The sequence below is a fragment of the Leptomonas pyrrhocoris genome (genome assembly GCF_001293395.1).
Source record: "Leptomonas pyrrhocoris isolate H10 chromosome Unknown, whole genome shotgun sequence".
NCBI classification, from domain to species: Eukaryota; Euglenozoa; class Kinetoplastea; order Trypanosomatida; family Trypanosomatidae; genus Leptomonas; species Leptomonas pyrrhocoris.
This window is the reverse complement of record NW_015438376.1, coordinates 355067-383046: the sequence shown is the minus strand read 5'-3', so window position 1 is coordinate 383046 and position 27980 is coordinate 355067. Positions and strand designations below refer to the sequence as shown.

Here is a 27980-nt window from a genome sequence, read left to right as displayed (position 1 = left end):
GCAGTAAGCAGAGGAAAAACAAAAAGACAATAAAGCCTAATGGTGTAAGAAGAACAAGAAGATGAAAGGAAAACCTCGAAAATGGCTTCTCAGCTATTCATCGCATCAGCAGGGCAGGCACACCTCCCCCTCCCTTCCCCTCCTCGCTTTCAAGTGCCGATGAAGGGCGAGTGTGGCTGCGGAGAGGGGGATTCAGCGGCGCTTGAATGAGACAGAAGACCGCACACTGCCCGGAGTGGGTCCGTGGGAGCAGGTGAGCGCAGTGCAGACGGCGGCAACGCCTCCAGCAGGCTGCGACAGGCATAACAAACAAAACAGTCCAAGCCGGTAGACGAGGGCGTGTGCTCAGCTTTGTCTTTTGTCGTGCTGCCGGGTTGTGGCTCTACGAGGGGGAACATCTCCACCGCGAAGGAAAGGCATTCAGCTGCACTTTTGCGGTGCGGTGGCGGCGGCGGCGCGGAGGCAGGGCATCCGCACACGCAACACTGAACAGCAACTCCTGCCGCTGCGCCGCCCTCGTTGGAGTTGTCTCCGGTGGTGGCAGAGGCGCTGGCGGCAGTTGCCAGCTGTGAAGGCCGGTGAGCGACATCGGGTGGCCGAAACGCGCGCAAATCTTGTTGGTTCTGCTGTGCTGTGCGTCCTGGCAGCGCTTTCCTGCCGTTGCCTTCCTCGCGGTCCTGCACCTGACCAGCAAACTGCACGAGCTGTTGAATGGACTGCGGGTGCACCTGCAGCTTTTGCGCGGTGTTGAGCACGTTGAAGATCATGGTGCGATAGGACACAATCATGATGCCCACGAACTGCTCCAGCACCTGGTGCATCGACCGCAACGACGTCCCGGTGCGTAGGGCGGGGGTGTAGGTGCCGGTGATGCCGTGCAGCCGGGCGCACAACACCGTCTCCTTGGGCAACAGCGACCGCATCGGCCGGAGACACACAACGTCATGCAGCAGCCCGCGAAAGGCAGAGGCGTGAACAACGCCGTCGCCGCCCGCACCCGTCACAACCGCCGCCAGCGCCGCGACAGCACAACGGGCGGCGTTGTCGCCCAAGACGAGGTGGTACCATTCACGAGGGGAAGGCGTCGCGAAACGCGTGCGGTGCGCAGCTCCCTCTTCATCCTCGTTGTCTGCTCCCTTGCTGTTGATCCCGTTGCCGTTAGCTGCGCGTGGCCTCTCGCGGTACTCATCGCTCACGCGTTGCGCCGCGCGACAGAGCACCTGCTGTTTTACGCGGTCGTAGAGAGCTTCTCGATCGGTGAGAGAGAGTCTGCCGTCGTGCAGTGCGTGGCGCACCTCGGCCATGTACACGGGGGGAAGGAAGTCACTGTACTGGAAAATACGCACTTCGGACTTTTCATAAAGGAACGGCGATGGCTGCGTTGCACAGACGGCATCCTCTTCCCTTGTCCCTCCCGTGCTCACCGTCGTGGCGTCAGCCGCCGGGCTCTCGGATGCTGTTTCCGCGCTCCCCGCCGTCATCGTGTTCTTCTTCCTCTGCTGCTGCCTTTTCTTTTTCTTTCCATCGAGGATTTCGTCGTGGTAGACCCACCGGGGTGGCTGCTGCTGCACCAGCTTCCGCAGGAGATCAAATTGCAGCTGCATCGACGCACGCACCTGCTCCACCGCAGCGCGACGGACGCTGGAGGTAGCAGGAAACTGCGTTGCCTCTGCGGATGCGGCGGTGGTAACGGGTGGGGTAGGCAGGGGAGGTGGGATGACTAGCTGTGCCTCACACAAGTGGAAGGGCAGTAGGTCAAAGGCGGCCCCTGCCGACACAGTCGAGGAAGACAACAACGCAGGAGCCCCGGCCTTGTTGTCGCGATCGTGAAGGTGCGGAGGCTGCTGCCGATGGTACTGGCTTTGCATTTTGCGTCGCAGCTGCCCTAACTCACGCAGCAGCAGCAGCGAGTTTGGACCGCCTGACACGGCGACGGCTAGCGGCGTGTGGCTCGCTAAGCAGCATTGCTGAAGTGCGTTCTCACGCACGGCGCCGGTGCAGTAGTGAAGGAAGCAGTCGGTGCAGTAGAGCGTTTTGGGACCGTCGCGGCTGACGACGGTGCCGATGCCTTGCTTACACTTGAAGCACTGACTCATGCGAACTTACTAATTATTGTGTATATATACACAAACAGAGAATATGCCTGATGTGCGGTCATGTGAGGAGACGCCGTCGCTTCAGTCTTTTTAACGCTCGCGCACGTTAAATTATTAGTCCGTGATGACGCAGCGCCACTGAAGGAGAAGGGTCCCTCCAAGGAAAAATTAAAAACCCGGCACTACAAGGAGCCTACAACAACAACAACTAAGAATAGTTCGGAGCTTTACGTTGCTCCGCTTCTTTCTATTTTCAAAACAGACGCGAGCACCGCTCGCAACAACAAGGGACGATATATGTATATTTTTTAATCCCCAGGCGAGAAGAAGGTGACGGCAAGAGAAAGGTGGCGCGAGGCGTTATCATCGTTATTGAGCAACGCAGCGTTGAAGCGCAACACACCCGTTTCAGGTGTTGGGCACGTTGGAGAAGACAGAACTCACACACACACACACACGCTCTCCCTCTCTCTCTCTCTCTCTATATATACAAAACATCTGTCATTCGTTTCCGTTTTGATAAGGTGTGCGAATACGCTTCCACGGGGTGGGAGGAATACAAGTACACGCATGCACCACCATGCGGCGCAGCATCGCAGAGCTGTTGCTCTCCTCGCTCTCCTCGTTCCCTTTTTCCTTTGATTTGTCGCCAGTTCGTCGCGATGATGCCTCTCCCATCCAAGCGACGCGTGGCACAACAGCACCATCGCAAAAAGGGATTGTATTCAGCACTATTCGAAATACACAGCTAAAACCGATTAACACGTCACAGTCAGCATCAAGAAACAAAAAAATATTCAGCGGGACGGAGTGGGAGAGGGAGAGTGCGGCATACCCACTGAAGACAAAGAAAGATAAACACACCAATGTAAATGGACAGCAACAACGGCGGAAGAAAACATCAGCCGCCTCGACGACGCACGTAATAAGGTGCATATGTTTTCTTTCCTTTTTCTGGTCCTGCAATCATTATCACCGTCATCGTGGCGACAGGACTCTCCCCACATTTGCTCTGTCTCCAACCACTGCACTGGTGTGAGTATATAACGGAGAAGAAGAAGAAATACACAAATCGTCATGCGGCACCCCCAAAACCGTTCTCTTTCATCTCATCAGCGAGTTTGATCTTTCATATGTATAGGTATATATAAAACGTGCTTTCGGTGCCTTTGCGTCGCCTTCGCCGCGCTTCCTCGTCCTTCTCCTCTTTCATTCACCGCTTTATACGTAGTGGATGACATCCACCGATCTCTTGCTGCGCTTCTGCCTCTTGGACTTTTTCTTCCTACTCGTACTGGTGCTATCAAGACGGTCGTTGCGGGCCGCGTCGCCGTCTCCGTCCGTCGTGACGGCGGCGACGTCCTGTGGGGCGGACGCGGTGCGCACCTCTGCCGCTGGCGGGGCAGGCGCGTCGCCGGCTGGGGAAATGTGAAGGCCGGCCGCAGGTGGCGGCGGTAGCGATGGGGCGCCCTTCGCCTCCCCCGGGGAGAAAGCCAACGGATTGCTTTGCTTCTTCCACGACGTGCTGTGAGGCACAGATGACGCCACCGCTGAGGCAAGCGATGCAGGCAGCAACGACGCTACGGCGTCCGCTCGGCCAGAGTATGCGCCAGCGGCAGCAGTCGGAGTGTCCGGCGCTGCCTTCTCCTGCCGTCGCCGCTGCCGTGCCTGCCGAGCCCGCTGACGACGCAGCGCCGAGGCGGGCTCCTCGAGATCACACAGGACGTCGCCCGCCCCCTGCTCCCGCGCACGCTCGCTCAGCTCGGCCGGCGTCAGCGCGGCGAGGTGCGAAAAAACCGTATCGAGGAACTTCCACTGGGAGTGGTGCACGCAGTGCGTTACCTCCCACGGCCGCGCCGTCCATGGCAGGTAGACGCCGACGGACTTTTCGGTGTCGGCGGCCGGCTGGGGCGTGGCGGTGGTCGGACGGGCTTCGGCGCGCAGGGCAGTGCCGCCGCCCGTCGTGAAGATCATCAGCCGCGGCGCAACACGACGGAGCATGCTCTCTTGAAGGTTTACAGAGTAATGATACTCAAAAAAAAATGAGAAGAATAAGAAGAAAAGAAAACACAGTGCCAATCAGCACAACAGCGCTGGAGTATATCAAAGAAGGGGTCGCAGATGGGTGTATTCGTTTGAAAAAACAACAACGTCAACAAATAAGCGATGAGCGCGATAAAGCTGCGTTACGGGAACAACAACAACAAAGAAGACTTCGCATGCAGCGACGGCGAGAGAAGGAGGGAAACGACAGAGAACAGCGACGACAGTGGTTTTACAAAACCGATCGTACGCGTCCTTTTCTTCTTACTTCGGGTTTTTATTCTGCTCTAGGAGGCTACGGAAGGGAGGCGGGTTGGTTGGTTGGTTGCGGCGGCGGCGGACCGTGGAGGCGAAAGAACCGCACAACGCTTGGCCGCTGTCTCAAGCAGATAACCTTCAACGGTGGCAGCTGAATTCGGGGGGGGGGGGTACCGTGATGGCAGATAAAGCGTAGAGATAGAAAAGCCCGAGATGCGGTGAAGCACACACACACACTAATACAAAGACAAACAAAAGGAAACCGAAGAAGGAGGAAAAAAAAGGTGTCTAGAGTGAAGAGAGAATTACAAAAAAGAGAAAGAAAAAAAAACAGAAACAGCGAGAGAGAAGAGAAATCTAAAAAAGAACGCTGGGAAGGGGGGGGGGGGCGGGGGGCGGAAGAGAATCACAGGAGGCGAGAGCGCCGTTGAAACGGACCTGTGTACGCGCAACAAGATGTGCTGGGAGGGAGGAGGGGGGAGGGGGACTGTAGAATGCTTGTCGGCAGATCACACCACGCACAGAGAAAAAACAAACAAAAACAAGAGAGAAATACTTACCGGAAGCACCTCGCTGTTTTGATGATGAGTTTGCAGCGTGAATTGTCGGTGATGCGCACGTTCCACCGCAGCAACAAACGAATGAAAGACGGCCAAGAAGGGGTGGGATTCAGAAGGGTGGAAATCGGAGAGAGAGAGAGAGACGGACTGTGCGAGTCAAGCTGGCCTCCGTAGCGTGCTGCGAACGTCGCAACGAACGAGGGCGGGAGTGTGTGTGTGTGTGTGTGTGTGTGCAGGGGACGATGGAGCCCAGCAGCCGTTAGAAACAAGGAAGCGCACGTCTCTTGTGCGTGTCGGTCGCGAAAGGGTCGAGACAGCATGACAGCCTGACCCCGGATGGAGGGCGATGTGCCACCATTTCGACATCAACAGCGTTCCACCCCGCCTATTCAAAACCAGCCGTTCGTTCTTGACAGCATGAAACGTACGGGGAGTGCTTCGCCCTTCTTGGCTAGCATTTTACGTTCATATGTATTCCCCGCAGAGACCACGGAAGAGGAAAAAGACAGAAAACAGAATCGATAACACACACGCACACTTACGAAGTAGCTTTCACCGCTTTGCCATTCTCAAGAAATCGCGCAGACACCATCGCCTCTCGAAGGGAGAAGAACAAACAAAAAAACAATAAAAAGAAAAAAAAGCAGCAGAGAATGCAGCGATGGACACGGCGCATCTGAGCGCTCTCCCTCCCTCCTTCATCTTACGGCCAATTTCAAAATAAAGAAGAAAGAGACGATTAAGGTGAGCCAGCAAGCAAGGATCAAACACGCATTCTCACAAGAAGTACCATCAACAGCAATACGATGCGCTGTGCTACAGCTCTTGTGGTCGCCTCGCAAGCGAACACACAAGGGGGGTCAACGCATCCTTAATATGTAAAACCCGAGAACAAAAATCGCATGAGCAGCACACGCGAAGAGGAATAAATCAGCAACGTACAGACACACCTCCTCAAAACAAACAAACAAACAAACAAACATAAGAAGGGAAGGAAGAGTAGAGCGAAAAAAATACACGGTTGAAAAGCACCGGAAAAGCGACGGACAAACACCGCAGTGAAGCAAAGCAGAACAGCAAAGGAGACCTCAGTACGCACAGCAAACCCACACAGGCGTCAAGAACACGCGTTGGATACCAAAACAAACGAATCGCCAGAGCAGAAGCATTAGCCACGGAAGTGTGCCACAACCCTCCAACACGCACACACACACACTCATGGAAACACAAAGATGAGGTAGAGTAACAGCAGCAAGAGGGAAAAAGAACGCATGCGGCAAAAGTATCTATAAATATAAATATAAATATAAATATAAATATATATATATGGTAGGGGTGTAGAGGAAATGAAGGAGAATAGAGTATATTATTTGCAAGGTTAAAATAAGAGAATATGTGTTCGACCTGCTTTCCCTGCTGTGGCCGCGCCAACATCAACAACAGCAACAACAACACATCAAACATCGAAAGAACGTGCTTCTCTCGCGACAGCGGGGTGCCGTGGGGGCGAGCATCAAACAACGCCCAATAACAGCAAAAAAGAGAAAAGCCGCGACGTCGTCTCCGTGCCTTACCCCCCCCCCCCCACCCACCACCATCTCTCTCTCTCTCTGTCTCCTCTGTGTCGCTTTACGAAGTTGTCGAATCCAGGTCTTCGCAGCTGCCCAACGACAGCTTCAACCCGTAGAGCTCAAACGCCAACATCTCACTCAGCTTCACCAGAAAGTGATCCGGGTAGGCGATATCCAGTGCATCGTGCACGTCCGCCGCCGCCGTCAACGCCGCGGGCAGGTCGGTGGCGTTCAGCGAGAGGTCGTTGGCGCACCCCGCGACGCTATCCACGATGCGGCGCACGGACTTGCTGACCTCCTCTGCAAACTCGCGCACAAACTGCGCATCTGCGGCGGACGAGCGCAGCAGTCGATGCGGCACGTGTGCAAGCTGGATATCCGACTCACGGGGAGGAAGCGTATGCTTCGGCGACGACGGTGCGGGGGCCGACGTGGACCTGTTGTTGGCGGCGGCGGTGCCGACACTATTATTGCTGCTGCTGCCGCGGCGGCGTGGTCCTTCCCGCATGGCAGCTGGGGTGTTGAAAGCGGAGCTGAGCGCGGTGGTGGTCGGCGTAGCCCGCAGCGGCGTCACCGGACCGGCGCCGCTGTGCGCCATGAACCGTCGCATCGGGGTCGTGATGAAGGCCGCCTCCTCCGACGCGTATCGATCGTCGTTGGCGAGGCTTTTAATCTTGTCGTTGTCCGGAAGCGTAGTGCCCGAAGGTGGGCGAAGGGACAGGGCGGGGGCTTGGATGACCGCGATCTTGTCACGCAGCGGCACCCCGCCCCACGCACACGCCGCCCGCTCCTCCTCGTCCAGCATGCCGTAGCTGAGGTGATAAAGCTGCCGCAGCTGCTCATAGCGGTTCAAGGCGGCGCGCTGGAGACCCGACAGGCCGTTGCCGCCTTTGCCGTAGTCTGTCGCCCGTGGGGTGGCGAGCGAGGTGGGGGCGGCGGACGTCACAGTGATCGCCCGGCCGAGGGGAGGGCCGGCGTCTGCGTCGTTCTCGTCCTCATCCGCGTCCTCGTCGCTGCCCACGTCGTCGGCGCCGGCGTAAAGCGGCGAGGAGGCGGGCGTGATGGCGTGCAGGTAGTCCTCGCCGGCCTTCACCAAGATGTGCGGCACGTACTTCTGCAGCCGCCGCGTTAACGGGGCGTCCTTGCTCATGTGGAACACTTCCTTCAGCACGAAGTAAATCCCGGCGCCTACGAGAAAGTCAGGAATCTCGCTCAGCTTGTTGATGTTCGGGAAGCACTGGAACAGGAAATCCTTCACGAAATCGTAGTTGCACCGGCATTCCTTCTCCTGCGCCGGGTCGTCGTCGGGGTAGTGGGGCACGTAGATCTGACCGACAAAAGACAAGTCCTTCGTCGCCTCCCGCATCCACTCCCGCTCGCTGCGCACGCCGTAGCAGTCGAGGATGATGTCGTTCCGGTCCGCCACCCGCTCCAGTCGGACCTGCCGCTCCTCCCGCGTGGGCAGCTCCCGCTGCTTCGCGTCGTCAAACGGGGTGTGGCTGAAGATGAGCTGCCAGGCATAGATGGCCGCGGCGCAGAAGACGCGCGAGTTGAGGTGGTAGGCCATGCCCCACTGCTCAAAGGGTCGAAGGAAGGACTTCGAAACCGGCTTGCGGTGGTGCAGCTCATCTGGGTCCACCACGCTGTCGTACCGCATCGTGGCAGGGATGAACAGCGTCGTCGCGCTCGTTTGCTGCCGACTGCCGCCGCGGTAAGAGGTGACGAGGGCGTTGACGGTGACGTCCAGCGGTGTGACGCCGACACCGGCGACGCTGACGGAGGGGCCGTCCATCGCCGCGGAAACGGTGCGGGGCGGGATGCGGGCGGCGTACTCCCCGCACGGGTACTCGCGGAGGTCGCGGAGGCGCACAAAGCAGACGCCCTTCATGCGCCACAGTCTCTCGTGCGGCGCCGTGCTGGCACCGTTGCTGCGGCTCGCGTAGGTGCTCGAGGCACCAGCTCCAAGACGTGCCTCTGCCGCGGGCGGGGCCTCGCTCTGCTGCCGCTCCGCCTCGTCGACTACCTCGTTCGACTTGGCGCGAGTTGTGTTGTCCAAGTACGCCATCGGCGGGTGGGTTGGGTAGTGCAAGGCCACCGTGCATGTGGCGTGCAGCAGCGACGGCGGGGCGTGCAGCAGGCGGTGGATCGCGGCTACGGTGAAGCTGCTGTCCGACTCGTACGTGCCCATCGCGAAGGTCGAGATGCCGCTGGCGACGAGCGGCAGCGGCGGGATCGGACCGACACCACCACTATCCTTGCCATCTTTACTCGTAAGGGACGAGCCTGAAGTGGCGGGTGTTGCGACCGCGGCGGACGCCCCACCAGCGGCCAGCGCCCTTCGTTGCTCCTTCGAACGCAGGAACTTCTCACGACTCGTCGCGGCCACGGTGGGGCTTAATGTGGCCAGGAAAGGAGAGACCACCGACTCGATCGGCTTTTGTTTATTGCTACTACTGCTCCTGCGCGTCTCGACGACGTCCGCCGCGTCACGCGCGCGACGACGCAACCTCAACCGGCAGACACACCGAAGAAGGAAGTGACGCACACGCCCCTCCATTACTTTACGGTGCTGCCGCTCGTTGGCGACGGCGTGGGCGGCACGCACCTGTGCCACGCTTCGCCGCCGCTCTCGCACGAGCACCCACCAATCCACTATGTGCTGCGCTGCCTTTTCCTCCTCTACCGTGGTCACGCGCAGCGGGGTCGCTGCAGAGTGGTCGAGAGTCTCCGCGGACGTCAGCGCGGATGCCGAGGCGAGAACTTCATCCTGCGCCATCGTCACGGACAGGGTGTGCGGTGCGATGGTCGCACTCGACTGCTGACTCGCCGACTCCGTGGGCAGGTCGCTCTGCGTCGGCAGCGCGGTCGTCTCCTCCAAGTCAAGCCGGCGGGGCACACACGGCCCGCTGGACAGGATAGACATGTTCTCCGCGATGCGTGCGCAGGTGGCGCTGAGGCCGGTGTTTCCGTCACCCTCGTCCTCCGCGTCCCCACCGCCGACCGCCGCCGACTGCTGGCCGAAGACGGCGGTGCCGGAGGGGCTGATGGTGCCTTCTAGTTGTTGATTCGGGCTGTGTGTGATCGACTCGAACGGGATCTTTCCCTTTCCCCCGCACACGAGCATTTCGGCATCCGGGTCTTCCTCGCCTGGTCTCGCCGCACCGTCCGTGCTCGCTACTTCTGGCACCTCCACCACCACGCCCTGCGCAGGCGTCGCCGCCGCAGTCGATGCCTTGGCGGTGGGCGGCGTGGAGTAGCTCGTCGCCCCCTCCGACTTCAGGGTGTGGTCGGTGGACGCGTCACTATTATCTGCTGTTGCTGTCATGGCTCCTGCTACCCGCACACGCGGCGAGGTGGAGAGGGTGTCAATCGGTGAAGCCGAGCACGGCCGCAGTGAGAACTGCTGCGCCGCGTCACCTTCTACTGCGCATTCCCTCTCCTCCTTCTCCTTCTCCTTCTCCTTCTCCTCTCCATCCGCCGCGACATCGGGGGTGCTCGGTCGGGTCGCCCCGGACGCTTTGCGCGACGACACAAAGCGGTGCTCGAGCGCGTTCCACATCTTCCACGCCGTGGCCAGCTGCCGCTGCCGCTCGACCTGCGCCGCCGTCGTCGTCTGCGTGTGGCGATGACCGTGTGCGCTGAGGCGCGTGTGCGCCACGGAGGCCGTCGAGGTGGAGGAGAGACCGCCGGTGCTGCCGCTGAGTGTGCTGTTCAAGACCACGGTGCCTGACTTCTTGCGTGGCTTCTTGCCCGAGGAGGACGCACCGGAGGCGTTGCTGCCGCGACCACCTTGCGGCGTCAACCACGGCGCGACAAGGGCGGTGCGGGGGGTGTCGGAGGAAGATGCCGCACCGCCGCCACCTGCCACCGTCGCAGCAGATGCTGTGGTTGTGGTAGCGGTGCCGACCCGTGTAGAGGCCCCGGACGACTTGGAACGTTGCCCTGCACCGCCGCCGCGATTGCTGACACCCGCGCTCTTCGCCCGCTTCGATGTCTTCCCCCCTGCACTCTTCTCCGCCGTGGTCGCGCTCAGCAGCGACGATGACGAGGACGCTGCGGCGGTGTTGGAGGCGATGCTAGCGGCGGAGGCCGCGGCGAGGTCGGTCACGGTGTACTGCAGCGAGTTCTGCCGGCCGCTAGCGACGTCGCCGTCGACACTCCGCCGCGGCGTAAGACCGGTGGCCGCCGCTGTCGTCGGCTGGATGCAGTGGAGGACAAAAGTCTCCGCAGCGCTGTTGCCCGACACGCCGGTCGTGGTGTTGTTCTCGGTGCTGCTCGAGCTGATCGAGCGGCGCTGCGGTTCGGTGTTATCGTTCTCGCTCGGCGCCGCATCTTCGGTGGACAGCTGCACGGTGAAGAGTGGCGCGAAGGCGCCCAGACTGGCGCGGTGCCGCGGCGTGCTCTCGGCAGAGGAGCGCCCGGTGACGCTGCCGGCTGTGGTGGTGGTGGTGTCACCACTGATGCTGCCACCGCCGCCTCCTAACCCTCCAGAAGATTTGGCGCTCTTTGCCTTCTTCGTGGCCGTCTTAGCGGACTTCGTCGTGGTAGTGGCAGCTGGTTTGGTTCCCTTGCGGACGCTGCTGGTGTCACCCTGCGAAGGCCTCTTCGGTGTGTGCGTCTCCGCCGCTGCTTCGTCGTCCGTGTGCGCACCGTTGATGTTGGTGTCGCTGCTGGCGAGCGTTGCGGCGAGGTTCTGCAGATACTTGTTGGGCACGAAAAACGGGTTGTCGAGCATGTCGGCGTGCTCCAGCTGCACCAGCGACCCGGCGGGGGTCTCCTCTGCTGCGGACACGGCGTTCTTCATCGGCTTCGCCGCCGCTGCAGCAGTGCGTGCACTCCCCACAACCACGGCAGGCGTGCCGAGCGCCGCACGCACCGTCTCACACACCCCACGGAGCTGCACCGCAATCGACCTCTCCTGCGCCTCCACGAAGTCCACAAAACGAATGGGCGGAGGACACAACGTCGTCATCGTCGCGGAGGCGCCGCCGCCTGTGCCGCCCTCCAGCGCGCTCGTCGATGGAGTTCTGTTGTGCGCGGTGCCGCTCAGCGGCGACTGAGCCGCGTCTTCTCGTTTGCTCGCGGGGCCATTGACAGTGGGAAACGGTGCGCCCGGCACGGCTTCATTGATGGAGGATGGCGAAGGTGTGGGGATGAGCTGCGCCAGCGTTTGCGATCGGTCAGCCGGCGATGGAACGTTGTTATTATTATTGTTGTTGCCGCAGGTGTTTGCCCCGGACACCGTGCTTTGTTGCGATATCATGGCGGCGCCCAGCGGAACAAGCGCCGCGTGCATCGGCGGGAGGGGCCCGGCGAACTTGCTGAAGCTCTGGCTTTTACTGCTGGTCAGCTCATCTTCGTTGGCCGGGGAGGGCCGATTCGTGGCGGGCCGGTGCGCCAACCGCGTACCGTCGGCCAAAACGCTCAAGAGAGCTACAACGGCTCCCTGCACGTTCTGCAGCCCATCCGTCAGCGAGGCGGCCTTGGTCGTGGCGGAGCGACGACTCACGATGGCGGTAGCGGCGGCAGCAGACGCGGTGTTGGGCAGAGGTGAGGGGACGCTTTTGCGAGACGCGCTCAGTTTGCGGGGTGTCGTGCCGAGGCTGGAGGGCACCGGGCTCGATGCGGCTGGCACACCCTTTCCGCTGCCGACGGGACCACGGTGGCTGTGGGAGACACTCGTGTGGTTGGTGCTGGTGAGGTGAGCAGGGTTCACGGGCAGCGGTGCAGACGACTTGTACGGTGCTTCTCCTGCGGTGTTGCTATCGTTGTGGCTGGATGCACTCGGCACCATGACGGACGCCGCGATGTTTAGAAACGCCTGTAGCACCTCATCGAGGGTCTGCTGCTGCTGCTGAAGGTGCTTCATGCTGTCGACGTAGGGGTACAGGTGCTCCGCGCAGTAGCGCGAGATCCGCTGCGCGTACACGTCCGCCATGGTCTCGCGCGGGGTCGGAGGCACCGACGTCGGCGTCGCTGCAGTGGCTTTGCTCCGCCCGCTCGTGGTGCCCCGCGTACGTGGGGTGTGCCCCGCCCCGGTGCCGTGCGCCTGGCTGATGCTGCTGCCGAGAATGCTGGCTCGATTCACCGTCGTGATGCGACCGACACTGCCACTGCGCTTCGCCGGCGCATTCGTCGTGGTGGTGGTGGTGGAGGGGACCGTGCCACCACCCGGGGACTTCGCGCGAGACGCGACCGGCGTACGTGCGCGTGGCGTAGCGGCGGTGGTGCTGCTGCCCCGCTGACGAGCGCCGCCGCCAGCGCCGCGTGGCGTCGACGTGGATTGTTTGGCTGCTGCTGCCGCTGTGGTGCTGACGGGTACGTTGCTCGACATCCGCGTTACGTCCAGTTCCTTCACGTCCGCTGCACCCGTGGCCGCCTCACCGGAGAACGTGCCTGCTGCGATGAAGTTCTTCGAGTTGTGCCTCTGCGGACGTTGCCCGCTTTCGTTCTCCGTCGACTGCAGTCCGCTGATCCATTCCTCATTCGGGAGTTCGCCGACGGCGCTACAGAGTTGGATGTAGCGCTCCGCCAGCTTCGAGTAATCCTGCCGCAGCGGAGTGCTTACCTCCACCCCACGCAGAGAGGGGATGCTCGTACGTGGAGTGGGGGTGAGAGCCGCAGCGTCGCCGACGAGGCGCCCAGATGGCGGCTTCGCCGCGCTGCCACCCGCCGCCACGCCGCGGTTGTTGGTGCCCGTAGTGGGCGTCGCCGCGTCCTTATCGTTCGTGAAGAGGCACCGCGTCTCGAGGCTGCCGCTCACTGGCGAGGACGCGCCTGGGGAGTTTGGAATGGACAGGATGGGGCGCTGCTGGGAGGCCGAAGGAATCACGGCTGACGGCACCAGCTTCACCACGCCGCAGTGCTCGCTCGCACTTTGCCCACTCGAGCTCATCTGCGTCCGTGCCAGCTCCAGATGCAGCGGCGACGACGGCGAGACCGTCGGGGCGGGCGTGAGGCAGAGGGCCGGGGACCCGGGCGTCGTCGCGCTGTTGTTCGTCGCTCGCATCACCGCCGCTCCTTTGCGCGCGCGCGGTGGTCGGGAGGGGGCCGGCGAGGGATCGGCGCGGCGACGGTGCGGAACAGCCGCCGCGGTGCGAGTGCCGCCGGGCAGGAGAACGTCGCCGCGGGCGTGTCCAGCGCCGCGTCCACCACCACCACCGACGCCGACGCCTTGCCCGCCCATCGCCACGTAAGACCCGCGTGGGCGGGGTATTGAGGTCGGGGTGGGCGCACCGCGACCTGCTGTTCCACCCCCACCTCCTCCAGCGGCGGCTCCTGCAGTGTCGAGAGCGTTCGCAGCCGGCGAGCCGTAGTACACCGTGCTGGACAGAAGATTCACGTTGTCGGTGCTGTCGAGCAGGTCGAGGGCGAGGGCAGGGCTCGCGGTGTCGCCGGTGCGACGGTTCGCGACGGAGCGCGGGCGGCGGCCAATGTGTGTGCCGGAGGGCAGCCGGTTCCGCGCACGGGTCCGCGTCGCGGGCAGCGGACCGACGTCTCGTGGGAAGAAGGCGGGGGACGACTGCGAGTCGATGCTCACGGTGCCCTTGTGATCCCCTTCTCCTGCCGCTGCCGCCGCTGCTGCTGCTGCTGTGAATGCGCTGGGTGCGCTAGGGATGCGTGGCGTGGTGCCTGCTGCGCCGTCCAACCGATGTGGGGAGCCGACGGAGGCCGTCCACGCGTGACCGCCGAGGCGGTCGTCGCGTCGCTCTCCGGCCGCGGTGGTGTTGCCGTAGGGGGAGTCGAAAGAGGTACTGTTGTCCAGGCTCGTCGTGGCCTGGTGAGGCGCGGTGCGCGCGGCCCCGATGTGCGTCGTCGGGGCGGAGGGCAGCTTCAGCGAGAAAAAAAAGGGCTGCGCGGCTCCGGCGGCTCTGGCACCCGCAGCGAGCGCGGCCGTGGTGGGGGACTTGGATAGATCGATGCCGTGCGCGTTGCCAACGCGCCGAGCCTCGTGCGCCGTCCCTTCCCCCCCTCCTCCGCCGCTCGTTGGGGAGCCTTTGCTGGCTTCTGATTGGGCAGGTGCGAGGGGGACACCCGCATCCCTGCTGAGAGAGTGAGGGGCAGACACCACGACCGCCTCGTCGTCGTCGCCCGTGTCGTAGCGGTGCCGCACGCCTCCGTTCGAGCGGCGCAGGGCGGCGGTGGCGGCAGCCGAGCTTGCCATGTTCTCGTCGAAGACGGGAGAGGAGTGCGATGGCTGCGGTCCGTCCGTGCAGGACCGGGGCGAGGTGGCTTCTACGGTGGAGCCCGCCGTCTCATCCTCCGGATGAACACTATGGCTGTTATTGCTGCTGCCGTTGTTGGCTGTGTTGCCGGCGCCGGAGCGTTCGAGCTTCAGTTCCTCGAAGCTGCGCGGTGCCGGATGCACGGTCACGCTATTACGCTTCATTTGCGTGGCGAAAAAAATACAATATAATCGCAGCACTGACGCTGATTGAAATTCTCAGAAACAAAGAATCTCGAAGAGTAGTGTGCGCACACACATACAAGCGTTGACGGGGCACGCTTCTTCCTCTCTCCAAAAAAGAAAAGGACGAGGAAAGCCAGTCAAGCAAAGAAGTAATAATACTAATATATATATATATATAAAGAGATGAGGAAAACTGTGATAGCAGAGATCTCCGTGAAGTAATATCAGCAATGGGAATAACAACACCTTTAGAAGAAAAACGCGAAGATGGAACGCGGAAGACGACGAAGTAAAGTACGAGGTGTATCAACAGATTAAGGCGATAAGAGCACAACGAGCAGAGCAGACAAATCGGGGGGGGGGGGGGGAAGGGAAACAAACAAACAGAAAAAAGACAAGCGTCACCACACACACAGACACATACACACTAACACAGACAGACGCACATACAGCCAGATGGGCACCGCACCACAGGCTTTCTTCAAACTGCTGTCTCCCCTCTTCCGCAAGTTTACCGTTCTAAAAGGCTTGGGAGAGTTTGACTACAATAAGGGTACTATCTGAAAAAAAAGGGAAGAAAGAGAATAGTAAAAAAAAAAAATCAACCGGCCCCCAAAATAGTAGCTAAAGGAACGACAGCAGCTGTCGCAGCTGGACAAGACAGAAACAGAAGATGATAGTAGTGATGCCAACCAAACAAAAAATCAACAGCAGTACCGTTGCCTGTGTTTTCTTCTACAGCATGTGCGACGAAGCGCCTGAATAGCAACACCGTGATGGAGAAGAACGGTACGAAGGCGTTGTGAGCGGGGCGAAGGCGGAGGAGATTCAACCCGAATAAACCAGCTAGGCTAAAAAGAACAGCGCGCCGCGCACCAAGAAAGAACCCAAACTCGTCCGAAGCGTGAAGAAAGGTAAAGTAAGAAGAAGAAGAGAAAGATCGCGAGAAGGCGCAGATACGATGAATCACGGCGATGAATAAAAGAAAGGAAAATCACACACACACAACAATGCCTTCAATTCCTCACAAAAAAAGGGAGTAATCGATGCGTTTGGGGTGGCACAACAACGATGATGAACCGCGCCTTCTCCTTTCGCCGTTTTCTGCTTTTCTTTTTTAAAGCCTGCTGCAGCTGTGGAAAGGGCAGATGTTGCTGTGCAGCTGCGGACGACAGAAACACCAGCACGAACAACAATGCCGGTCTTCAAGAGGTAAAAATGTAATATTCTAAGTTGTACTCTACGCTGTGGTTGTCCGCGTTCTTCCCTGTCGTCAGTTTGGGAGAAGGGGCGGGCGGGGGAGGGTGGAAAGCAACGATCCCCTTAAAAGAAGAGAAAAAACAACAACAACAAGAAGAGAATAGATGATGCTGAAGCAAGAAGGAGTGCAAACGCACCGACGCGAGGGTGTTCTGACGAAGCGCAGCGAGAAGCGTCGCCGGTGCCTGTGAAAGAGACCAATAAACCAACAAAAAACGACACCGAACACAGGCGTCGCGGTTGTTGCTTCTGCTGCTGCTTCGAAGAGGAAGAAAGGTGAGGGGAAAACAAACAAACAAACACGTTTGCTCCTATAAACCGAAGGTACAGGCTCTCTGTGTCCCACCGTCGGCTCTGCGTTGACGATCAACAAATGACAAACAGGGAGAGAGAGAGAGAGGCGAAAGAAGGAGGGAGGAGTTAAGGTTCAAGAAACAAGAGAGACTGAGCGGTACAAAGCACAGCGCACATCAGCAGCACCTGCACAGCTTTCGCCAGCGGCACATTAGCACGTCTGTCGAGCCAGTGTATGAACTGCACGTTGGCAGCTTTTTTTTTCCGGCCTCGCAGCGTTGATGCTAGCGTGCTCGGCAAGGCAGAAGCCCAGCACCTGCGCGACTTCTAACATTACGTTACTATTTGAAATACAACCTTGTAAACAACGAGCAATGACATGTATGATTCGACGCGTGCATCAACGCTGGAGAACAGACCTGGAGAGAGAGAAAAAAAAAGAAAAGAAGATCGAATCATAGGTGAAAGGCAACGCAACGGACAAACGAAAACATCCGTATACGCAGATTCCCCTCCTCCCCAACAAGATAGGATGCGACGGATACTTCCACCTAAAAAAAAAAGAAGGGAAGAAAACTTGCACGTTACGAGAACGGTAAACAGCGCTCTCCGTGTCTCCCTCTTTCTCCCCCCGTCTGTTTCGCTGTATGCGTCGAGTCTACGGCACGTAATGTGGTGCCTTCGACACGCGCAGGTCCACAAACGCGCCCCGCAGCGCGTTCAACTTCTCCTTCTGCTCATCCGACAACAGTCGCTTCTCCTTCTCCGTCATCTCGCGACTCGTCACACCGGAGGCGAGTTGCAGCACGTAGTCGTACCAGGACGAGTAGAAGATAGCCGCGGAGACCGCATCGGCATCCATGTGGCGCTGGAACTCTCCTTGCACAAAGCGATTGCCAAACTCCTGCTGCTCAGGGGTGAGCAGGTAACGGAGGAGGTAGTCGTCCGCCGTCTTCGCCGCCACATTCACATCGTGTTCTTTCACATCCGCCGCCACGGCTGAACCGTCTTGCGTTTTCTGAACACCGGTGACGGCCATCACCGCAGCCTCTGGGCCCTCACCGCGGGCCGTGTGCAGCGACACCGCCACTGTTTTATTATGCAGCCGCAAGATCGCACGGTACAGCCGGATAAAGGCGAGTCGCCACTCGGCCGACATATAGGCCCAGTCCCGCAGCTGCGACGGGTGCGGCAGGCCGGCGAGGGAGAGGCGCAGGGACAGGTTCGTTTGGAGGGTGACGTTGTGCATGACAGAGGTGTGGAGACCCGTCGGAGTCGACGCAGTCCGTGCCGCTGCTGTGGCTGTTGCCGATGAGTCTCCCGTCTGACGGCGGTGATCGGCAGCGGCCTTCTCACGCAACACTCGCGTCTTGGCGGTGGCGCTGAAGGGGCCGTACCCCATCGGCCGCGCCACGGCGTCCACAACCATTTCACTGCGTCTGCTACCGCCGTTGATGTTGTCGTCATTATTGGAGGAGGCGTGGCGATGTGTGGCAAAGAGGCAGGTGCTGGCTGCGACGATGGATCGCGTCGGAAGGTGGGAGAGGGCAGAGGTGAGCCGATGCTCTACCGGCCCCTGTACAGCGCGTGTGAGGTACCTCATGGTTGCATGCCTTCGTTTTCCGTAGTGATATCCTTTCCCCCCACGACAGCGGCAAGAAGCAGCACAAAGATAAACTACGGACACAGAGCAAGCGTGAAAGCGAGGAAGAAGAGAACGAAAAGAAAAGTCGAAGCGAGATCGCATTGCACGCGGAAGGTCACGAGACTCTTCGGCGGGTCTTGGTGCTGAACTCACGGCTGATGCCCACCGCCGGCACTACACACACACACAACGCATCCATACAGATTACATTGATTCACACATACACACACGCACACATGCTGCGGAGAAACAAGTAAAAGAAGGAAACAAGACGATTACGATGCAGCGGAGGAAATCCCCCCAAAACATCAACATCACGCAAAACGATCATTGTACATATATATATATATATATAACACAGAACAATCCACAGACAAGGTAGCGAGACATGGCGATCCTTATCTCATAATATACATGGACAAATAAAAGAAAGCAGTTTCCACCCCTTCCGTCGCGGGCGAGGGGAGAAGGAGCGAAGAAGCAGCACGCACACGCACACGCACACGCACAGGCGCCTCAGAGACTGGACGAGTTGGGGCTTCCGCTGCTGTCTGCCGAGAGGCGCTGAAAAAATGAAGCAAAGCGCGACGACCTCGGATTTGCCTTGCCCACCGCCCCGCCTTCCAAGCTGTTCACAGCGCCACTGCTGTTCAGCAGCGTCAGTTGATTCCGCTGCGTCTGCGGCATCGGGTAGCCTTCCATGATGTCGATCTCCTTTTCACGCCAGAGCCGATAAACCTCCTTCGCATTCTCGGCGCGCTCGCGCTGAATCTTCACGCGCGCCTGCAACAGGTCACCGCGCTGCTGCGCCAGCACATCGATGCGCCGTGCCACCGGCAACATCGCGACACGCGGGTCGATGCCCGCCTCGGCGAGCGCCGCGATGGAGCGCTCCACGAGCACGTGCTGCAGGTACGCGTTCCACAGAATGCGCGACTGCAGCCGCACCAACTTCTTGCGCAGCTGCCCCTCCACGTCGTGGCAGCGGCGTGCAGCGAAGACAGCGTCGGTGTAGCTTGTCGGGTTCAGCGCCAAGGCCGCGCACAGGTACTCCAGCGGCTTGCCGGTCGCCGGACGGGCACTCTCTGGCAGCACCGCGTGCTTCATCACGTACAGGTGGATTGCCTCGTACAGCTTGCCGAACTCCGTCAGCGAGTCACGCAGCCGCAACACCTCTGCCGTGCCAAAGCGGAGCTGCACAATGTGGCCGAGGGGGTCGCAGGTGTTGCGCACCTTCAACGGCCACGGGTGGTAGCCGCACTCGTACTCGCGGGTGAGCATCGGTAAGAAGAGGGAGCTGGCAGACTCAATCAGTTCCTTCATCGCGTTCAGCGTCGACGTCAGCGTGACGTTGTCGCTCATCGTGCTGTCGACAAGCGCGGCGCGGTGGATCAGACCTTGCCCGGTGCTGTGCAGAATGGCCTTGAAGAAGTGCAGTTGCTCCGCCACGTGCATGCGAACAAGGTTCAGCTCCGCGCGGATTTCCCCCACACTCGCCTGCAGCGTTTCGCGTACGCTCGACATGTCCGTCAGCGCACGCAGCCGCGCCACCTCCGCCTGCTGCTCGCCCACCACGAAGTTGTGCTCTGCAGTCTGGTGCAGCAGCGTCTGCTTCAGCGCCTGCTGCCGCCCCTCGAAGTCAGCGCGGAGCTCGTCCAGCTGCTGCTTCGCGTTCTTGCGGAAGCCGCTGTGCAAGACCTCCGCATCACCGAGTCCACTCTGCAGCTGCTCCACCGTATGGGACGGCAGCACCGCTTCCTCCTCCACGGCGAGTAGGGCGAGGTCCAACAGGCTGTGCACCGCGTCCAACTCGGTGTGGAATCCGTCACTGCGCGAGCTGGTGAAGGTGGTAGTGTGGCCTGGGGAGTTGCGGTGACCACCTCCACCGCCAAGGCTGTTGCTCGTGTTGTTATTACTCCCACCACCACCACCACCACCTCCATTCCCTCCATTGCGGGATTGTTGAGAGGATCGATGCATACTCCGCCCAGCACCACCACCGCCTGTGCCAGCCGCGACACTGAGGCTGCCGGCGTACATGCTCCCCAGACTTCCGCTGCCACTCCGGCAGTCAACACGCGGCTTCTGCTGCATCACCGCTGAGGCGGCCATCGGGGTCGACGTCGACAACGCAGCGGCGTTGGACTGCTTCTGCTGACGTGCGTGGCCGTGGTGCATGCTCCCGCCCAGCCCACTCGCAGCAAAGGAAGTGTCCTTGTGCAAACCGGTGGCGCCCATCCCGGCAGCGCGCTGTGCATGCGTGCCTTTCCCCGTGGCCGGCGACGTCGAGGCCGATACGGCGGTGGCGTGGTGCAGCTGCGTACGAAGCATGTTACACTCCCGCAACAGTGTCTCGCGCAGGTACTGCACTATGCGCTTCTTCTGGTCCGTGTACTGCTCTTCCTCGCACAGCTGATCGGCCAGGGCGCTGCGGTGCTGCTGGGCGTCGGCGAGTTGGGTCTGCAGCTCCTCGATGCGCTGCTGCAGGGCGGCGTAGGCGGACTGCGGAACCGTCGTGACTCCGTTTTCTTCCGTGATGGTGCCGACGCTGACGAGCTGCGTGACGCGGTGGGCCGCAGCGGCGTCGGAGGCCAACCCCCTACGCCCTCGGTTGCTGTTGCTGCCGCTGGACTGATCTTCGTCCCCACAGCCGCCCCCCATCATTTGCTCCGCCATAGTGCTGGCCACCATCTCGCTGACCTCACCAAACGACTGCGCCGCGGCGTTGGAGGTGGACATGTGATCGCGCAGGATGGGATGGCCGAGGGAGCGCTGCGACGGCAGCTGCGGAGTTCCCCCCGCCGCGGCGTTGTGTTGGCGCGCCACGGAGGCGGCGAGGCGGGTAGACTTGCCGTAGCTGGCAGGCAGCGGCACCTCCGGCAGCTGCGTTTGCGCCGACAGGTTGTTGCTGGTATTGGTGTTGTTCGTGTTGTGGACGACGGTGTTATTGGTGATGGTAACAGGCAGCGCGTTGATGTTAGGTAGACGGGTGGCGCCGCAGGTGATGGAGGCCAGCGCACCGACCCCACCACCATTACCATTACCAGTACCATTGCCACTACGACCCGAATCCGCATTTCCGCCGCCGCCGTCACCGCTGCCCACAAGCTCCGCGTGAATGGCACCGGTGTCCGCCTCCTCCACGTACTCCCCGCGTGGCAGTAACACCGGCCGCCGGCGCAGTTGCTGGTAGACCCCGGACACCGCCTGCTGCACCGCGACAGAGTTTCTGCACCCGCCGTGACCGGACGCACTGGAGTAGGCAGCGTACTGCGTGTAAAGCGGAATCTCCTTCAACAAGCGATCCAGCAGCGCACGGGACTCAAAGGAGAAGATAATGCAATCACGCAACGACCCGTTCTCGGCGAGCGTCATCTTCTTTTGGAGGGTGTCCAGGACGTGTTGCACGACGAGCCGCAGCGGACGCGGGCAGGGTTGTTCCGCCATCTCACGCTCCACATCCGCGTCACTTCTGACGCCAGTGCGGTCGTCAAACGAGCTCGTCGGGGCACCAGCGGCGGGGAGAGGCTGCTGCTTGAACTGCAGGAGTTGCGACGTGCCGCCTGCCAGACTGCGGATCACGTCCTTGGGTTGGCTAGGTAAGGGCTCCCCTGCGCCTGCAGCGTCACCTACTCTGTTGCCGCTGCCACCGGATGGTGGAGGGCGAGACGCAGGCAGGGAGGGCCGCGGCGAGGTGAAGCGGCGTGCCTCGTCGAAGGCGTCCCCCTCGTTGTCGGGCTGCGAGGAGAAGGCCTGCAACGGGGCCCGGAATGACATCGGCTCCGCCGTGTGTGCGCCAACGCGCGGTCGGTCTCGCTCACCACCGTCGTTGAACACCTTTTCCATCGCCGCGGCTCGTTCTTCGTCCTCGCACTGCAGGTCGAGGTTTACACCGTACTGCTCCGCGAGCGAGGCGCGCGAAAACTCCGCGTAGTTCATCTCCCGCTGCAGTCGCCGCATGATGCGACTGTAGACGTCCTGCAGGTTTGGGTGCACCGCGGCGCCGTGGGCGGTGGTCGGCTCGTTGCCGTGGCCCAAGCCGGCTCGTGCATCCCTCCCGCCGCCTTCCCTGTAGGCATGCGCTGCGGCTCCGCGACCACTACCACCTAACGCACCTCTGCCGGCGTTCACGAACGATTCCGCGTAGCCGGCACCGCCGGTAGAGTCGGCGTTGCCCGTGGTGCCCTCGTTGGGGCGCATGAACAGGTGGCTGTGGTTGTTGCGTCGCCGCACCGGCAGCGTGACAGTGGCGTGCGGGGTGTTCATGTTGTTGACGTACACCCGTGGGGAGGCGTCGTAGTCCGCGTCGTTCTCTACGAACGCGTGTGACATGATGGGGAGACTATTAAAAGAAAGAGAGATAAAAAAGGAGGAAAAAGGCACTATTGAAACAAAGAAAGAGGCGGCGCGCCTCTGGTACGCTTTTGAGGCGGGGGCGGGGTGACTTTGCTGTGATTCAAGCTGCTACCGCGCCGAAGGAGGCAGGCTTCCTTCAAGGAGGGAAGGGGGAGAGAACAACAAACAAACAAACGAGGTATCCGCACGCGGCTCGCAAGCGGTCCTGCTGAAGTCGCGAGAAGGGAGAGAGAAAGACAGCGGTGGGGAATGAAAGGCGAACGAAAACAGCAGGAAGTGGTCACAGGAAGGTACGGAACGGCGAGTCTTCTGCGGGGTGGGAGAGGGGAGGTGGGCCCTGCACGTCGGCGCACACATCGCATTCACAAGTCGTCGTGGAGTCGACAACATGTGAGACCCAATTGAAAAGAAATGGTGCAATTGTCTCGGAGCGTTGTTGGCGGACTAGCTCTAGAAGAGGAGAGAGAACATCACACACACACACACAAGCTTGCGTCGGTTTTGTATCCGAAGTCCACGTGATGGAGGTGAACGTATATATATGAATGCAAAAGACGAGATACACACCAGGGAGAGTGACTGGTGCACATGATGGCTTATTCCGTTGAATTCGAAAAGCATCAGCCACACACACCAATAAGCAGCTGTCGTCGCCGACGTTGCCGTTGTGCACGTGCGTACGTGCGATCGGCAGAAAAGTACGAAGAGCCTACCAAACAGTTTCGCAGTCCTCTTGGCGTGCTACGATGACGGCGACCGTGGAGGAGGCGAAGGCGAAGGCACGTCGCCATTATCGGCGACACCGGATGGTGTCGTGGGGTGGTCCTGCTCAAGCTCCGGTGCTGCTTTTGGAGAGAGGTCAGCAGATCCATTGGCGGCAATTCTCGCCGCTCTGTTCGCGGGTAAGGTGACCTCGTGCAAATCGGTTTCCGCTGACGGCACGCATTCTGGCAGTCCACTGTAAAAGGAGGAGACGGAGCTGTAGTGAGAGACTTCGTCCTCCAACAATGGGGACGCGGCTTCTGGCGCCGGGGCAGGCGCGCTCTGGACTGTGTAGCGAACAGTGGTGTTGCTGCTGTTCGTTGTGTCAGATGAGCTTCCCCGAGTCACGCTACGAGGAGGCTCATCTCCACTGCCTGCCACCTGCGGTTTCGCCACAACAGATACAGGATTTGGTTTCCCATTCGATGGGTCATCCCCCGCTCGACCGTTCTGCTTTCTGCTTTCGGCGATCATCGCATCTCCTGACATCCCCGCACTCCTGCGCCGCGTTGCTCTTGCCAGCACCGCGCCATCGTGGTCGTTAATGGTGACTTCCAGCTCACTCGGGCGCGTCTTCGACGGTGCGGAGAGATGCGCACGGAGCAGCGGTACCGCGACAACTTCGACGACCCCACGAGGTGGTTCAGACACCGCCGTCGCCGTTGGGGGCGGAGGAGAAAGCAGAGGAGGGCGGCGCAGCTTCGGCGATGGCGTCCGCGGCTCCGCAGCAGATGCCTCCTGCAACGGGCTTGCAGGAAAGAGCTCGAGCGCTACCGTCGCGCCGCGGTCAGCGGAATCTACGTCATCTTCCATCGCAGCAGGGGTAGCTGGCACAGAGCCCTCGGCAGATCGGCGTTTGCCGCGCCGCAGCGACACCGGAGACACACTCGACCGGAGCCCTGCACCTTGTTGAACATACTTCTGCAGACGCGTCGAGGCGGGCTCGTGCGCTGTCCCCCCAGCGTCTTCGCCGTTCCATTCCTGAGCTTCAGTAGGGGGTGGAAGGCTAATATCCCAGTCCTTCGTACGCTGCTGTTGGTGCGGTTGTCTTGCCGAACGAGCTGCCGGCTCATTCGAGGGCGAGATGAGTATTTTGGCCGAGACGGGTCGCGGTTCAGTAAGCGGTCGTGTGTAGGCGCTCGGCGGTGGCGGGAGTGATCGAGACGCGTGTCGGATGGGTGAAGCAGCCGCCTCGTAAGCCGGTGCGTAGACCTTTAAAAACGATTGTGGCGGTGGCGGTGGTATTGATGGCGATGCGGATGCTGATGACGCGCGTTGACCTGCAAGACGGCGGAAGGCGGAGGCGACACCCTCGACCGCCGCCGGAGCTGGTAAGTGTGTGGGGGAGACAAAGCGAGAGGCCGGTTTCACGGACAGCGACGACGCGGACGCCGCGGCGGATGCGGAGCGCGATTGCGGGTTGGCGCCGAGTACGTTTCTGCTGCTGCTGTGGATCGCTGCTGTTCTTACGGGGCTCGATGAGGGTGTGAAGGGCGACGAGGAGAGAGGAGAGACAGAGACGGACGACAGGGGAAGGCCCGCCGCCTCCCCGTTGGATGTGTCTCCAGTGGATTTGCTGCGTAGCCCTCGTCGCCGCGTCGGCAGCTCCTCTTCCTTCGCAGCCTTCTGCACCGTACGTGCGGCGTCCCCATCACCGCTGTTCTCCCTGAGACGCCACAGCCGGTGGAAGTGTGCCTGCAGCATGGACTTCAAACTTCTCTCGTGGTGTAGGGCGATGCGAAGACGGGCTTCTGTCTCCGCGTGCACGACGACAGAGAGGTGTGCTTGGTGTAGGAGACGGTCTGCCGGACGGCGAATGCTCCGCCGCTCATCTTTCCTGTTTGGCGTGCCTCCAATTTTTTCAGCAGCTTTTTCATCTGCCAGCACGGCGCGTGTGCTTGCAGCGCCACTGAACCTGTCGAGCTGCCGGTGTGCGTGCAAAGGAGAGGTGACGGGATGCCGCCGTTGTCGTTCATCAGCATCCCCACAAGCACCGTTTTTCGTGTGGCTACGTTCTGCGACGCCGCTCATCAGCGACACACCGACATCCCGCTCGGTGATGGGCGTTACACCCCGCAGGGAAGGCGTAGCGGCACTTTTGCTAGGCGATGCGGCGCGACGATGGTGGCGATGCCGTGATGGGCGTGTGCTCGAGCCATCGCCGTGACCATTGGTGTTGATCGCTGTGCCTTCGCCATCACCGTCGCTGATACGCTGGTAGATCCACGTGCGCTGCGCTACCGGAAGGGCAGGGTACACTATCGTCGTTGCCGTTGCCTGGCGTGCACGCTCTCGGAGCTCCACCGCACTCTGACTACGCTGATGCGTCGGCTTCGCTACTTCATCTTGCGCATCGATTCGCTTGTGCCAGTGTGGGGACAGCGGCGATGGCGAAGACCCTCGTTGACGAGCTGAATCGGCGCGTGGTTTTGATTGCGTGCGTGCGAGCCGCCTTCCCAAACTTATGTCGCGCTGATGCCGACGACTGTGTCGGCGAGGTGGCGTACGCGTTCTATGAATGCCGGCGACACACGGCGAAGCCGATGGCGCAGTGCCCAGCAGAGGGGACAGCGCGTGTTGCCCCTCGAATTTCTGCGCATTGGACGCTGAGTGGCTGCGGAAGGCGACCGCGGAGGCGGGGAGGACTTGCTGCACCTGGCGCATCCCCATCACCATCTTTGCGGCGCTGCGCGCCATCCCGTGCAGCACGGCCGTGCGTAGACGAGCCTCGTCGTCGGGGTCACACCACGAAGCAGCGTCTTCTTCCTCCTCTTCATCGTACCTCGCACGACGTGACCGACTCCTTCGTGTAGATCGACGTCGTGAATGCGGTGCATTGGATGAGGCGTAGAGCACCCCGTCGTAGCGACCGTCGTGCCACACATCGTCGCCGTCATCATTATCATCGCCGTTGTCAACGCTGTTGCCGCCGACAACGTACGGCACCCACTGCGCGGATGGGGCGAGCGAAGTCCAATTCGCTGCCGTGGTCCTCTCTGCTCTCTTGGCAAGTTCGTCACTTTCGTGTTCCTCTGCTTTCTTAAAGCGCTCCAGCTGCTGCCCCGCGATCGGCGCACAAAGACCTTCATTGCGATTTTCACGGTTGTAGGGATGGGCGTCGGCGTGCACACCTGCGCGACGGCGATGCAAGCTCGCCTGTCTGCTCTGCTGTTGCGGACGCTTGTCCCGCTCCCGCCGAGCAGCGTGGGCCTGCACATCAAAGTGCAGTCCTTCTTGCAGATACGTTTGGGTGGCATTCATGGCCGTGTCGGCGGGCGATGGCGACATGGACGAAAACACGGCGGAGGAGGAAGGGGAAGGGAGGGGTTGCGGTAGCGGCGCCACCGTCCCCTCTGCGGTCAGCGGCACACCCGAGCTGTTGAGCTGCTCCACGACCTGCCGCCATTGCAAAGTGACGCCGGCTAACAGGCGCGACAGGAAACGTGTTGTTTCGTACTGCTGCTGCAACGCGACGGCGGTGGTAGCGGTGGTGCGGGGCGTGCGTTGCGCACCACTGCGCGCACGTCGTGTGCGCGGTGGGGTTGACGGCGGTGGTGGCTGCCGCCACGGCGGAACAGCGCCGCTGCTTGCGAGGGAGGCCGCCGTGCTGCCGCCGCGTGGTGCGTACGGGTGGGGCGAGATGGTCGGCTCGAGCTGGTGATGCAGGGATGGCGGGAGGGAGCGGCTTCGCGGTGGGGTGCGGCGGTAATTATAAGATGAATCCATTAGGCCCTGTATGAGTGTTAGAATATTATTATTATTATTATTATTATTATTATTATTTGATAGTTGCACCGCGGCGAGTGAAACGACGAAATCAGAATGAGAAGAAGAGGAGAGACACACGAGAGTGTTGATGGGCGCCGGCTCTTCCTCTATTGTTCTACGTTTCTTCTGCGTTGGTTCCTGTGAGGCGGAAGACCGACCTTCAAGACTGCGGTCAGCGCACACGTAGTTTCGCGAACGTCAGCGTAAACAACCAAAACGTGCTGGGAAGATGCGGTGATCGCGGAAGCGTTAAACACGACACTCTGATACATAGTGATATACACTTTTTTTTGTCCTTACCATGAGGAGTCGAAGCTACAGGGGAGGCGTTGAGACTTGTGGAAGTCTACCCATCCGTCTCTCTCTGGAGAGAGTGAGACGCATCCGCCCCTCCCCTCTCGCTCTCTCATCTCCATTTCTTTTTCTTTGGTTATGCAGTCGATTCTTTCTTTTCGCATTTTTGACGGTTTCCCAAGCGCGTACGTGCGACAATCGAGTGGAGCAACACACACACACACACACATGACTACCTCTCTCCTCTCCTCCCGCAAAGAGAACGGTAACGCGCTAGGGGAAAACAAGAAAATTAACAACACAACAAAGAAGAGAAAAGTGGGAAAAAAAATACACGAAAAGAAGGACGGTACAAACCGCGTAGATACATCGAAACAACCGGCACACGCCTGCGACGCGGCCATCTCTCTCTCTCTCTTCCTCTCTTCCTCTGCTTAGGTAATAAACAAAGCTTTAAGAATACATTGATGTGACATACTAATAGAAAACAAAAACAAGACTGCAGAGGATTGGGAGGAACAGGCACGAACAACAATGACCACACCACACACACACACACACACAACGAGCGTCGTGTGTGCACTCCACATACATGCGCTTCGCAACAGCGAAGAGGGCAACAGGTAGAAAGAAAACCCCAAACAAACGATGGCCGGCAAACAG

The 27980-nt window shown here is 60.3% G+C and overlaps 6 protein-coding genes across 8 annotated transcripts; all 6 read right to left on the bottom strand.

Annotated features, from left to right (window-relative positions):
• Positions 1–149: 149 nt before the first annotated feature.
• On the bottom strand, positions 150–2345 carry ABB37_07788 (hypothetical protein; the record flags this gene model as incomplete). Of its 2 annotated transcripts, none has more annotated exons than XM_015806552.1 (1): positions 150–2345. In XM_015806552.1, exon 1 carries the CDS (start codon positions 2094–2096, stop codon positions 150–152), a length of 1947 nt encoding a protein of 648 aa, XP_015654916.1. In that variant the 5' UTR covers positions 2097–2345. The 2 variants fall into 2 exon arrangements, with proteins under 2 accessions (XP_015654916.1, XP_015654917.1); XM_015806553.1 differs by having other exon boundaries at positions 150–2341.
• A 972-nt stretch (positions 2346–3317) lies between these two features.
• On the bottom strand, positions 3318–4972 carry ABB37_07787 (hypothetical protein; the record flags this gene model as incomplete). Its single annotated transcript, XM_015806551.1, has 1 exon — positions 3318–4972. Exon 1 carries the CDS (start codon positions 4095–4097, stop codon positions 3318–3320), a length of 780 nt encoding a protein of 259 aa, XP_015654915.1. The 5' UTR covers positions 4098–4972.
• Positions 4973–6586: 1614 nt separating this feature from the next.
• ABB37_07786 (hypothetical protein) lies at positions 6587–16554 on the bottom strand (the record flags this gene model as incomplete). Its single annotated transcript, XM_015806550.1, has 1 exon — positions 6587–16554. The coding sequence occupies exon 1, from the start codon at positions 14915–14917 to the stop codon at positions 6587–6589; it is 8331 nt and encodes a 2776-aa protein (XP_015654914.1). The 5' UTR covers positions 14918–16554.
• Positions 16555–17150: 596 nt separating this feature from the next.
• On the bottom strand, positions 17151–18240 carry ABB37_07785 (putative mitochondrial hypothetical protein; the record flags this gene model as incomplete). Its single annotated transcript, XM_015806549.1, has 1 exon — positions 17151–18240. Exon 1 carries the CDS (start codon positions 17919–17921, stop codon positions 17151–17153), a length of 771 nt encoding a protein of 256 aa, XP_015654913.1. The 5' UTR covers positions 17922–18240.
• A 413-nt stretch (positions 18241–18653) lies between these two features.
• Positions 18654–22703, bottom strand: ABB37_07784 (hypothetical protein; the record flags this gene model as incomplete). Of its 2 annotated transcripts, none has more annotated exons than XM_015806547.1 (1): positions 18654–22703. In XM_015806547.1, exon 1 carries the CDS (start codon positions 22467–22469, stop codon positions 18654–18656), a length of 3816 nt encoding a protein of 1271 aa, XP_015654911.1. In that variant the 5' UTR covers positions 22470–22703. The 2 variants fall into 2 exon arrangements, with proteins under 2 accessions (XP_015654911.1, XP_015654912.1); XM_015806548.1 differs by having other exon boundaries at positions 18654–22700.
• A 531-nt stretch (positions 22704–23234) lies between these two features.
• ABB37_07783 (hypothetical protein) lies at positions 23235–26989 on the bottom strand (the record flags this gene model as incomplete). The annotated part of the gene is made up of 1 exon (XM_015806546.1): positions 23235–26989. The coding sequence occupies exon 1, from the start codon at positions 26979–26981 to the stop codon at positions 23235–23237; it is 3747 nt and encodes a 1248-aa protein (XP_015654910.1). The 5' UTR covers positions 26982–26989.
• Between the last annotated feature and the right edge of the window lie 991 nt (positions 26990–27980).